This window comes from Hibiscus syriacus, unplaced genomic scaffold (genome assembly GCF_006381635.1).
Source record: "Hibiscus syriacus cultivar Baekdansim isolate YM2019G1 unplaced genomic scaffold, ASM638163v2 tig00111582_pilon, whole genome shotgun sequence".
Lineage (NCBI taxonomy): Eukaryota > Viridiplantae > Streptophyta > Magnoliopsida > Malvales > Malvaceae > Hibiscus > Hibiscus syriacus.
This window is the reverse complement of record NW_024063126.1, coordinates 8,492,348-8,505,111: the sequence shown is the minus strand read 5'-3', so window position 1 is coordinate 8,505,111 and position 12,764 is coordinate 8,492,348. Positions and strand designations below refer to the sequence as shown.

At 33.8% G+C, this 12,764-nt stretch overlaps 1 protein-coding gene across 2 annotated transcripts; it reads left to right on the top strand.

Annotated features, from left to right (window-relative positions):
• The first annotated feature begins 4,034 nt into the window (after positions 1 to 4,034).
• Positions 4,035 to 6,169, top strand: LOC120165166 (uncharacterized isomerase BH0283-like). Of its 2 annotated transcripts, XM_039174747.1 has the most exons (6): positions 4,035 to 4,180; positions 4,301 to 4,498; positions 4,800 to 5,111; positions 5,284 to 5,445; positions 5,751 to 5,834; positions 5,931 to 6,165. In XM_039174747.1, the coding sequence occupies exons 1-6, from the start codon at positions 4,151 to 4,153 to the stop codon at positions 6,036 to 6,038; spliced, it is 894 nt and encodes a 297-aa protein (XP_039030678.1). In that variant the 5' UTR covers positions 4,035 to 4,150; the 3' UTR covers positions 6,039 to 6,165. The 2 variants fall into 2 exon arrangements, with proteins under 2 accessions (XP_039030678.1, XP_039030679.1); XM_039174748.1 differs by having other exon boundaries at positions 4,148 to 4,180; positions 5,751 to 6,169.
• Positions 6,170 to 12,764: the final 6,595 nt, after the last annotated feature.

The window sequence follows — 12,764 nt, the reverse complement described above, 5'->3', positions numbered from 1 at the left end:
ATAAAAGTATTATTACAATCATCATATGATTGGTCTTTGGGCATTCTCTAACATTGACCCCCTTTATCTTTTAAAGAGGTTGAAGATGATGATGAACAAAGAGCCTAAATCAATGTCTTTTTGATTTCAACAAAGAATGTATTCTCTTGTATAACTTTTATTTTGCATCAATGTACTGAATAGAGAAATGCCTTGTATATATGAGATGGGAGATTGTTCTTATATAGAAAATGCAGCGTTTTGCTCTTTCATGGCAATGAACACGCAACTAAAGTCATTGTTTTGGGGTAAATTACAATTTTCTTCTCACTTCTATTTAATCACTAGAGAGTTTTAATTTTTTAATTTAATCACTAAAATTTTAAATTACTCTTATTTTGTTTAGTCAATCTTTTATCTCTCCATGTGTTGACTTAGCTTTTTCTATTAACTTTTGAGTCATATAAGCACCAACTCAGATTTTGACCACTACTCATTGCGATCGATCATCGCATTAATCGTTGTCGTCGACAGTTGTTATGCCCAAAATGTTTAGATCCTCTTGTTGTGATCCTTGAGTCTAAATTCACATTTGTTTCACTTGAATCAATTATCTCAACTCGAACAGTTACCTCTCAACTTGTATTATAATACAAATCACTAGAAGCCAATTTGATTTTATTATCATCGATATTTGATTTTTTTAAAATCAAAGTAAGATGTATTAACCAAAATTTTATTTAAACTCGGCCATTATACGACAAACAATCCTACATGAGTATGATTTAGAATCCCAAATATGTGAAAACTAATGAAAACCCGAGTATATACTCGTATGACAGATAAAATCGTATTTGACACTGACTTGAAGAAAAATGTAAAATGTATGAAAAGGTCCAAATCTTTGGTACGTGGACAAAGTAACCTTGCATCACAAGTGAATTTTAGTCCTACACAACTTTGGTATCTGGACTTGGAGTGATTTTTTTTATTTGATAATTCAGGGGTAAATATAAGGGATAATAACAATCCTTTAACTACTAAGTTAATATCTGGACTTGGAGTGATTTTTAGATACATGTACCCAATACGGATATCATTATAATTTCTTTTCTAAATATTTCCATGTTTTTAGAGAATCCATGAAAATTATACTCCCACGTACGCTTGTCGGACACAAATGCATATTAAGAATGCTTAAAAAATCCAAAAAATATAATTATAATATAGAATAAGTAATCTAATACTTGAATTTCAAAGATTTTTAATTGTCATCTTCATATCCATACGTTGAACGCAAGTGTCGAACATAGATACCTCAAAAAATAAAATAAAAAACCCCGAAAATCATAGGTATATTATAAATTGAGTATTTTAACACTTTTACATTTTATGTTGGTGCGAACAAGTAAAATTGATAGCAATGTTAATGATAAATCATCCAAATGCTAATTTTGTACTTCATTAATATTGTTATAATTTTACTTGTCTATAAAATGACTAAATCATCTCACTAATTGCACTTTTGACCATAGTTGAAGAACAACCTAGCATATTCTAAAAGTCGATCTAGTTGAACCGTTGGTTTTCAGTTCAACCGATTGAATTCATAAGATGATTTTATCATCTTAAAAGTTTCAAAAATATACCGACAAGTGCTGGTATAAGTGGTTGAGATTCATAAATTTAAGTTTGTAAGGTCAAACTCGAATCATACCACTATTACTCTTGATGGACAATCTGTAAATTCTTATGTAAATTCAAATTGAGTCCTAGGTATGCTCTGGCCTTGGGCGGGGAACTACCCTGACCTAAACTTTTACTTACTAAAAATATATATATTAATTAATAATAACTAACCAGAAAATATAAAAAGATCCCAAAAAAGGATAAGTCACACTAAAAGAAAATACAAGAATAAAAATGAAAGAAAAACATAATGAAGAAGTCAAATATTTTGTTAAAAGTCGATACTTAATAAAAAAAAAAGTCTGGTTTTGCCAGTTTTAACTAGTTTTTCTAGCTCTTGGTTTACAGCATTTATTGGCTCTTAATTTTTTTTATTCAACTTATATGGTTGAATCGCTAGACCAACTAGTTCTTGATTGAATTGGCTGATCCGGTCTGGATTTTACTACCTAAATGCTTTAATCATTTTTATGCAGATAGTGATGAAATGGCAATAAATTCAGTCTTACAAACTCTGAACATACCTGCTAGTAGTGCACAGTTAGTCCTGCAGGATATAAGAATTGATATGATTTTAGTAAATGATTTCCAAAATGAATCCCCAAGTTACAGAGAATAAAAATAATAGGGGAAGGAAAATCACCATAGCTCAGAGCTGCATGTTCGGGAACTAACCTGCAAGAATGTATATATCATTGTTATCTTGATTATTGAACTAAGCTATATACAAGTACATTGAAACCAATAGTTCTGACTCAGGAATTGCAAATCTGAAGTTATTTTGATACACCCTGGTGGCCCAATATAAGATGTATATTAACCATACTCGTCCTAATTTTTTGAAAATCCTAGTATGACTGTGTCCATGACGTACCCCATATTGTGTATCTTTGTCCGTGCATCCCAGATAAATGGTTGTAGAGTTCTCCTGTGCTCATGATGTAAAAGTTTATTTTCTCAGACTGAAAATGGTTGTAGAAGGGGAAAAATTTAAGAACAATAAGTTAAAAGGCCAATGAGTGTATGCGTGTGCGCGCGTTTTCCCCTATTCTTCTCTAGCTGAACATGCAATTTAATTGTGAGAATACAGTAATGTATACCTTTGGTAAGCAACTTTCATTAAATAACTTGGTCAAGTGAGTGCACACCAGAACCTCCAAAATACAAAAACAGCATGCCCCCAATAGTTTATTGATAACTATTATAGTAAACACAGCCAATCATTTAATAAGTTACTCAATTTCGCTTAAATTCTTTCATAACTTCATATAACCACCGTAAATGTTATGCTTCACCAAAATGAGCAGCCAAACAACAAATATACCTCCCTGATCTTGGAAATGAACAGGGTAGCGAATGCGAAAGCCTCTTGGAGCATGGTGCCGCTGTCCGTTTTCTTGTCTCGTTGTCTCCAAAAGATAATGCCATGGGAAAAGAAAATGGACACCGGCACCATGCTCCAAGAGGCTTATAAATACGTCCGATTCTTGCAAAATCTAGTCTCCAGTCTCCAATTGATGCCCATCACTTCCAGTTTCTCATTGGTTCAACATGTTAATACTAATGACTTTCTTGGATAGGGAAGTTTGAACCGGAAACATCTTTTGCGGGTCCTGATCAACTCCCCCGTGGCGTAGACCATGCTTTGTTCACAGGATTTTTTTCACATTTTTGCTTATTAACAGTTGGTTTCTTTCACAAGGCCAAGGAGAGGAAAATGGTGCTCCAACAGTAACTACCTTTTTACCATGTATTTCAGGTCATTTGCAGAATACATAAGAACCTAAAAAAATTATGTGAATTTTTTTATTTTTAATTGTCACGTAACACTTTTATTAAGGATTAATCAGAATTCAGGTTGTGGAACTTAAATCGAACAACCGATAACGTAAGATATCAATCACTTAATTTTTGAATCGATATTCAAAATCGGTCAGATCTAAAACAAAGGGAATACTCCTATAGTTATCCTTAAAACAAATTTGAGTGAAATGCAACTCGAGCATTCTGCTGTTTAATGTTTATGCTGAATTGAATCAGAGGACTTAAATTTAATTTTGGTTCATCCTGCTTGTGAAATACATTCGAAGGTCGTAAACCATATGCAGAATATTCATTGTCGTTTCTTTCATCGAAAGTTTGGATCTTTTTCAGCAGAGTGCTAAACTCGATCTTCCTCCCCAGCAATTTGATGGTAATTGATTTCAGGTCCTTCATTCCATCAGTCTGGGGAAAATTGTATGGAGGGTGCCCCATTATCTAATTCAAAATCATCGTCATCGATAGCGTCACTAGATTTGTCCTGTCCCTGTTTGGGGTTTTTCTTTAATGGACATTTTGACTTCGGGCGGCTTGTTAGGGTTGTCGCTAGTGGCCAGAGAGGAATACATACCTACCCATCTTCTTCATAAAAACTGATTGGTTGATTCTACTCTTTCAACTCCAACAACGTTAAAATCTGTTAAAAATCTGTCTGAACGACATGGCCAAAACACCCATCAAATACTATGTGGTAATTCCTGTTTCTTTCTTTTCTCTGCTTGTGTATTTATATGCCTCAACTCAATTTTTAGCTCGAAAGAGTGAGTCGGGTTGACTCACAAGTGGGTTTGAATCTTTGGGTCTTGAACAGGTTGACGCGTTCACCGACTCGGCCTTCAAGGGAAACCCAGCAGCGGTTTGTTTGTTGGAGGAAGAGAGAGATGATGAATGGCTGCAAGCCGTTGCTGCTGAGTTTAATGCCTCCCAGACTGCTTACTTGACTCGGATCACCAACTCAGCCTCTCCAAACCCCAGGTTTCGTCTTAGATGGTTCACCCCAGTAGCTGAGGTAAGCTTCATATACTAAATGCCGTGGTCAATAGCAGCTATTTAAACTGCGGTTGCGGCTGATTTTTCGATTGTGTTGTTTTTGTTGTGATTGCGGACATAACTAATGTTATTGTAGTCATTAAAAGTATTAGAAATAACAGTTTAAAACGGCACTGTAAACGCTATATAAAGGCAGCTATTATGAAAATTTATCATTATTTAAATCCTGATCAATAGCTAATTCAATAGCTCAATAAGAATGGAATTTGGGCACAATGACTAATAGCAACTTGGATAGTAATATTGTTCCTCTTTGGCAGGTTAGGCTATGTGGTCATGCAACCTTAGCATCTGCTCACACACTCTTCTCAACTGGTTTAGTAAATTCAGACATAATCGAATTCGATACACTATCTGGAATCCTAACTGCTAAAAGGGTTCCAGATGCTAATCCGATCAATGTCTCCAAGATTCAGAACGGGGAAATTAATCACGGCTTTCTGGTTGAGCTGAATTTTCCTATGGTTCCTGTCACCCACTTCAACTCTGCCGAGATTTCAGTTATTTCAAAAGCCGTGAATGGTGCCCCTCTGATTGAAATCAAGAGAACGACTACCGCGGATGATATCTTTGTAATTCCTCACTAATCTAGTGATTTTTCATTTCCAGATTTTTTATTTTCGTCTGTCAGATCAGGTTCATTAGCATCCCTGATGTCAATTGACGATTTGGAAGCAGTACACAAAGATATGGTGTTACTGATAGTCTTTGATCTCTTTTCCTGAATGGACTACTGATTTGCAGGTTGTGCTCCCATCTGGAAAATCTGTCATTGAAATGGAGCCACGGTTCGACGACATCTTGAAATGCCCTGGACGAGGCCTAATTGTTTCAGGGGTTGCTCCTCCAGATTCTGAATTCGATTTTATTAGTCGGTTCTTCTGTCCTAAATTAAGTATATATGAGGTGAGACATAGTCTTTAAACACTTCAAGCAGTTAGTTTGCTTAGTCTAACCATTGCTGCATGCCCTTTGTTGAGAATCAAACGGATCAAGTTTTTCTTCTGTAGCTGATGAGTACTATGCCAAGAACAAGTAGTGAAGATTATTACATGCAAAACTAGACAGAATAAACTGATGGAAACACTATAAATAATGAGATACATACATTATACATATATGAAAAAGGCATCCATAGCTCGCCTCAAAGATATTCATCACCGGATTGTACAGGTGCAGGCCTGCTAATGTCACTTTCTCATGCCTATCAGGATCCAGTTTGCGGGAGTGCACACTGTGCCTTGGCACCCTATTGGAGCCAAAAGCTGGGAAAGTTTGATTTGGTTGCACATGCGGTATATCTCTCCCTTTCTTTACCTTCGATTTCATTCGATGAAACCATTATCGATATCACTTATCGTATCGGTTGTGTTGTTTACTTCGCTCCTCAGGCATCACCTAGAGGTGGAATAGTTAAGATCCATGTAGACGAGCAAAATCACAGAGTGCTTCTGCGAGGAAAAGCTGTTACTGTGATGGAAGGGTCTATTTTGGTCTAAGATTTGGAGTTTAAACTCTGTCCTGGATGTATGCATGGTGAATTGCAGATTATGATTGTTTTTGGGAGCAAACAATGCCCTGCAGTTTTAATTTTTGACTTTTTAGTCATGGTTTAATGGGGTTTCTTTTTTCATTTTGAAAGCTCTTGCAATAATTGTATTAACAAGTGGTGGAACACTGATAATACATATGGTATTGTGTAGTCTAGGAGAGTATCTAGATTCAAATATTAAAATTGATAGGCTTAATTTTAACAAGGCCCTAGCGTTTGAATAAACGATTACTTTGGTTCCTATTCCTTTTCTCTTTTTTTTTTTTTTTTTGAGCATTTTGATCCTAACATTTTATTTTGGACAAAAAGATTTCTTTATAGATTATTAGTTAACAAATAGTTAATGCTATAAAATATGAGTCTTTTTACCCTAAAATGAAATGTTAATCGATAAAAAAACCATTATCAATATATATATTGAATTTGCAAGATAATATTTGTTTTAAAAAATTTAATCAATTTGATAATTTAAGTATACATCATCTGCAAACGCAGTTGCTCGTTGTTCGAACTCAAGATCTCTAAAGAGTATAACATTCTTTTTTATCACTGTATCACTTGATGTAATCATATATATATATATATATATATATATATATATATATATATATATATATATATATATATAATTCATATTTAATTCATTAATGAAAGCCGATCCTTAGAGGTAGGGCTGTAAATGAGACGAGACAGATCGCAAGCTACTCGAGATCGACTCGGTCAAGGCTACTCGGATCGAATTGACTCGAGTCGAGCTCGAACTCAACTCGAATTCTTAACGATCCAAAACGAGCTACTTGATACTCGACTCGAAAAGCTCGTGAGCAGCTCGAAAATATAATATATTAAGATTTTATTTTTTTTAAAAATAAATTATTATTAATATTAACATTTATGTGTTGATTGTTTTTAAAAAATACAATAAGGTTTTTATGTATTTAAGGTTCATATTCGAGTTTGAGTTTGAGATTTCAATCTAGTTAAGTTTAAGATTTTTTTTCATTTCGAGCTTTTTCGAGCTGCTCACGAGCTTCAGTTCAGGATTTCGAGTTCGAGTCGACCTTAAAAATTTTAAGCTCGCAAGTTTTCGAGTCGAGTCGAGCTCCATTTCAGAGTTTTCGAATCGAGTCGAGCTCAGCAATACTCGAGTTCGACTTGGTTCGTTTACACCCCTACTTAGAGGACTCTAGGAAGCCTCAAAGCTTTGAAAGTACATAGTTCACAAATAGGTTGTTAATTTAGTATCACTTTAAAATAAATGTATATTTATGTTGGTACACCTCATTTTTTTTAATACTCTTTTTCAAAATTGATTTTAGGTTTGAGAATTTATTTTTTGAACATTGATTACTTTTCAAAAATCGGAGTTGACTTTAATTGTTTGTGTTAAATATGATCGAATACTTATAAAATAATTACTTTATATGAAAATAGACTTTTTTGAGAATCTATTTTTAAATCTAGAGTCTAAATTACATTCAAGTGTCAATTATACGTGAGAAAAGTTTTAACATATTTGCGAATCCCAGAAAGTTGATACCTTATTAGAAAACATATATCGTCTTACTTTTTAGAAGTTATAAATATGAATTTAAATTAAACTTCTGATCCCTTGAATGAAATATGAATACAAATTAAGTTAATAAAGTGATTTCAATGGTAATAAGGGATGTTGTTATTCTTAGAAGTCATCGGTTCGAGCAGTTGGTTTGTAGGGTATGTAGCATTATAAATTGATTAAGAAAATTTTGAACAGATACTACCTTGTAATTATCACAGACTTAAATGCACCCTTGCCCCCTAAACTATATCATTTTTATCGAGTTGTCCCTTAAAGTATTTTTCAGGACGTTTTGCCCTCTAAAGTATAAACCATTACCTCTGTCGAAACGGTCTTTTACCCGGTGGGGGAAAAGGGGTGGTCCTGCTTCGAAAATGAATTTTGAGTGATAAATTTGTGATAAAACGTGGTTCGTAAAGTTGCCACCAATATTTGATTAGGGTGTGATTGGGCACCCAAAAATAAATTTTTCATTTTAATAAAATATTAGTTTTAATTAAAAATATAAACTTGGGGTATGCGTTACTAAAATTTGAGTTCGGGAGTTGGTTACATGTGAGGAAGGATTAACACCCCCACAACGCCCTAAATCGGTACCTAGTCGATTGATTAATTGTCTTTGCAAAAAAATGTACAAGTTCGAGTCTAATTTAATTTAAGATCCCCTAAAATAATGTTCTTTGAAATTTTAGATGAAAGATAATAATATTTAATTATTTCCTATCGAGAAGAACCGATCTATCATACCTTGAAGCAATCGATTCTTAGCAATCGATTCTTACTCCAATCGAAATAAAAAAATATTAAAATTTCATTATAAATTTCAAAATAATAACACTCAAAATAATTTTAAGAGTGAAAACAATAATATTTAATTATTTCGGATCGAACATTTTGAAAATCCTTTGAAAACACATGCAAAAGTCAAATAAATAAATAAATAAATAACATATCAAACAATTGATTAATTATTTATTTTACCAATATTTAATGAGAATAAGGATATTCAATTAATTGAATATCGTGAGACGAGACCATAGATTCGATCTAACAGTCTTTTCTCGATGAATTTAATTAAAATGATACAATCTTTTTCTCAAACCTTGAATTTTAAAAATAGATTCGATTTAATTGGTGTTACTTAACGGGATAGACTTTCGTTTTAAAATTATCGAAAGTAACTTTCTTATACGTTAAGACAGTTACTTTACGACAATATTAAAATGCTCGAATATTACCCTTAATCAATTTATTTATTCGAGTCAAGTGATGCTGATGAGGATATCATACATGATTAATTAGGACTAAAATGAATTAAAATGCAATCAACATGCAAAAATCAAAATAAGTATAAATTATAGGATAAAAAATTAAATTATTAAACTATCATGCCAAAATTGAATTAACATGAAAAAATATAAGGGACTAAAATAAACAAATTCAAAATTAAAAGTTAAAATTATAAATGATGGCAATAAATAAAACATAGGGATTAAAATAAAATATAATAAAATTACAGTACTGAAATAAAATAAATAAAACTTAACATAGTGCTTGAAATATAAATATATATAAACAGGGGGTTGTAAATAAATTAAACCAGAAATAATAATCAGGCCTAAAAATGGAAAATTAAAAAAAAGTCCCTCCTGGGACTAACATGCAAAACACGGTTAAAGTTTGGAGGACTGAACTGATATTTTACCAAGATAAATATAACTACACGTAAAATGGCTAAATTTCAAAAACAATCCCTACAGGTGACTGTTTTGTAAAACACGCGAAAAGTTAGAGGGATTTATGTTGTAGTTTTACCCTTAATTTCATCTATATATACCGCCAATTTTATTTTTTTTTCTTCTCATTTGAGCGTTTTTAGGCGGGAAAAAAGAGAGAGAGGAGAGATATCCTCTCCCCGCGTGGCTCGGCCGGCCCACTGCTGGCCACCACTTGTCGTCGTTCGGCTGCCATTCCGGCCGCCGCATATGGTGGCTGGAGTCCCCAAAATTACCCAAATCACTCTCTAGGCTTAGATCTACCCCCTAGGTAGTTATTCTAGGCTAAAAATAACCTAAACGACCCTAAATAACCCTAAATCGAGCCACAACCATGCGACTTCTCAGACCTCCGACCACCATGAACTGACCTCGATTTAGGTAAGTTTCTTCCTCTTTTAACTTCTTTTTTTCTCTTTATTTTACATGCAAGAACTTGTTTTATTTTTATTTATTTTTTGTTTTGATTTCCTTCGAGTATAAACCAAATATATGTAAAAATAAATAAATGCGAAATACCTCTCAAATATGCAGGTTTTATTGATTTATTTTTGTGATTCGAACCTCTATTACATTGTTGCTAAGGGATTTATACCCGTTTTACAGCCTAAAAATAGTATATTTCTTGATTGGTGCATATTTCGTGTTTTACAGGTTTGATAATGATTTTTCAAATGAAATGGCCGGTTGTGGTTGGCTTCCATGGCGGTGGCTTCCTACTGGTAAAGATGGTCGGTTGGTGGTATGGGAGTGGCCAACATGCATGCGTGATCTGGACCGTTGGATGGGTTCATATGTAACGGATGGCTTCAAGTGGTGGCTGGGACTTGTGAAACCCTAAACAAGTTTAAAGTTCTCTCTTGATCCTCTATCCGTTATGGGCCCAAATTCTTATAATCTGTAAAAAAACAAATAATAATAATAAATAATAATAATAATAATATTATAATAATAATAATAATATAATAATAATAATAATAATATGACAGAAAAACGAGTGTCGACAGTTGCCCTTCTTTGTCATATTCTTGTGTCAACAAGAATAGGGCAAAGACGAAGAGACAATGCGTTTTTTGTCAACTTCAAGGTTTGCAAAATGATAAGGGATTTGTTCCTCTGGCACTCAGGGAATATCATATCTGAGGACGTTAATCTATTCCACTATTCTTCAGGCAAGATTGAATCAGGGTAGACTTATTCCGCTGGCTCTGAAGGGAATATCAAATCTGGAGGAGAGAGTTATGTTCTACTTCTTCTGAAGGGAATATCAGATCTGGAAAAGAGAGACATGTTTTGCTTGCTCTGAAGGGAATATCAGATCTAAAGGATTTATGCATCATGCTAAGAAGACTTACTGATGACCCGAATGATTTATGCATCATGCTCAGAAGACTTACTGATGACCCGAAGGATTTATGAATCATGCTCGGAAGACTTATAAATTTTAGATATAATTTACTAGGTAATAAACCTTTCTTACTTTTCAACAATTTCAATTTCAGATATAAATGAGAAACCTTTCTCATTTCATGATAGATATTTGAAAACATCCTGCCAAAGGTCTTATGAATGGCCCAAATGACTTATCATCTTTCTCGAAAAACTTACAGATGACCCGAAGGATTTATGCATCATGCTCAGAAGACTTACTGATGACCCGAAGGATTTATACATCATACTCGGAAGACTTACTGATGGCCCGAAGGACTTGTAAATTTTGGAAATAGTTTACTAGGTAAGAAACCTTTCCTACTTTTCAATAATTTCAATTTCAGACTTAAATGAGAAACATTTCTCATTTCATTTTTTACTTATAAAACAACTTAATGGTTGGGAACATGCCCCACTTTAAAGTAATGCTTCCTCTGTGAATTGGGCCTATCCTGTTCTTCAAGTTCTACCTCCTTAAACATGATTCCCTGTATTTGAAGTTTGAATTTTAACTTCCACTTGTTGGGATTTTGACATAATTAATCTTCTCTTTTCCTTGGAAGATCCGTAAAAACCATACATTTATATGCGAAATGCAATGCAATGCATTTCTTTTATGCAAATGGTGTTCTTGTGCATGCATAAATGCTGATTCAATTTTTCTTTGACTCCAAAGTGGAGAACCAAGTCTTTTTCTCTTGATCGTTCTTCTGTATGGTTTACTCAGATATCGGTGTAGCAACTTACAACTCCTGGAGATATGCCCGATCATTTCGTCTTTGCGTTTTCTTTGCCCCTCATCCTTATTAGTCTCAGAAGAGATGTTTCATTTCTTGTTGTGATTAATAATATGATCTTGATGTCCCATTCTGACTTTTGGCTCAAATGCGCTATCAGAATTATTGTTTGGAACTGTGCCATTAATTGATACTTGACTGATTTGTTTGACAAGGTAAGCTCTACTCAGATTTAGAGTTTTCCCTTGACACTTCAAATTATGAGACTCTTTCTCAATGTCTTCTTGGTCTAAATCTTGTCATCTCATCGTGATCTGGGTTTCTGGTCATGCCTCAAAGTGAGTATTTTCATGGCTCCTCCCTACTTGGGTGTCAAAATTCATCCTTGACTGGTCGCATTCTTGCACTTTTGCCATGCGTTGGGATATGTGCCTCTTTCAAACAAGGTGGTCATCTGCCTCTCGATGGGTTATCGATATCGTTACGAGGAAATGTTGTAAGTTCTATTCTCGAGTATTTCTGGTCTCTCAGACTATTTGCTTTCGAGATCGTGACATGCTTCATGTTTTGGCATCACTTATTCTTTGTCTTTAACAGAGACAGAATGAGCCTCACTTGCTCCAAGGACTTTCACATTTGAGATTATCTTGTTTGAAATTTTTTTCTGATTTCTTTTATTTTAGAAATCAAAGAATGAAATAATTTTGTAAAGCATTGCCCCTTAATTCAGGCTCATAATCAAATCAAATTGCAAACATGAGTTCACAGAATATTAAAAGAATCAACTACTCTTTAACATTTCAAAGTTATAACTCTTTGACAATTAACAAAATTGATGGGTTGGCTTCAGGTTGTCTTTCTTATTTTCTAAGGTTTCAGCCATTGAGACTTTGTCATTTGTCTGTGCTCCCGTGTAAACCTTGTGATATGTCATTCTTTCTCGTCTTAGCATATTAAGTGGATGCAGACAAAATGAAGCAACTAGTATATTCAATCGCTAGACTTTTTGGAACACTTCTATTTCAGTTCTCTAATATCTTCCATTTGTTCAAGCATTGTAGAATCCTCTAACAAAGGTAGTGCAGAAATATCGGTCTAAAAATGAAATTCTTGGGTGCTCGTGTGAAATTGACTATAACAGGTGTTCTTTGACTCCCTACCGAAACTCC

Excerpts from the sequence above, each read along its gene's own strand:
- LOC120165166 (XM_039174748.1), top strand. The coding sequence starts at position 4,151 with ATGGCCAAAACACCCATCAAATACTATGTG. Across the intron at positions 5,112-5,283 it reads CTACCGCGGATGATATCTTT|GTTGTGCTCCCATCTGGAAA; the intron begins GTAATTCCTCAC and ends ACTGATTTGCAG. Across the intron at positions 5,446-5,750 it reads CTAAATTAAGTATATATGAG|GATCCAGTTTGCGGGAGTGC; the intron begins GTGAGACATAGT and ends CATGCCTATCAG.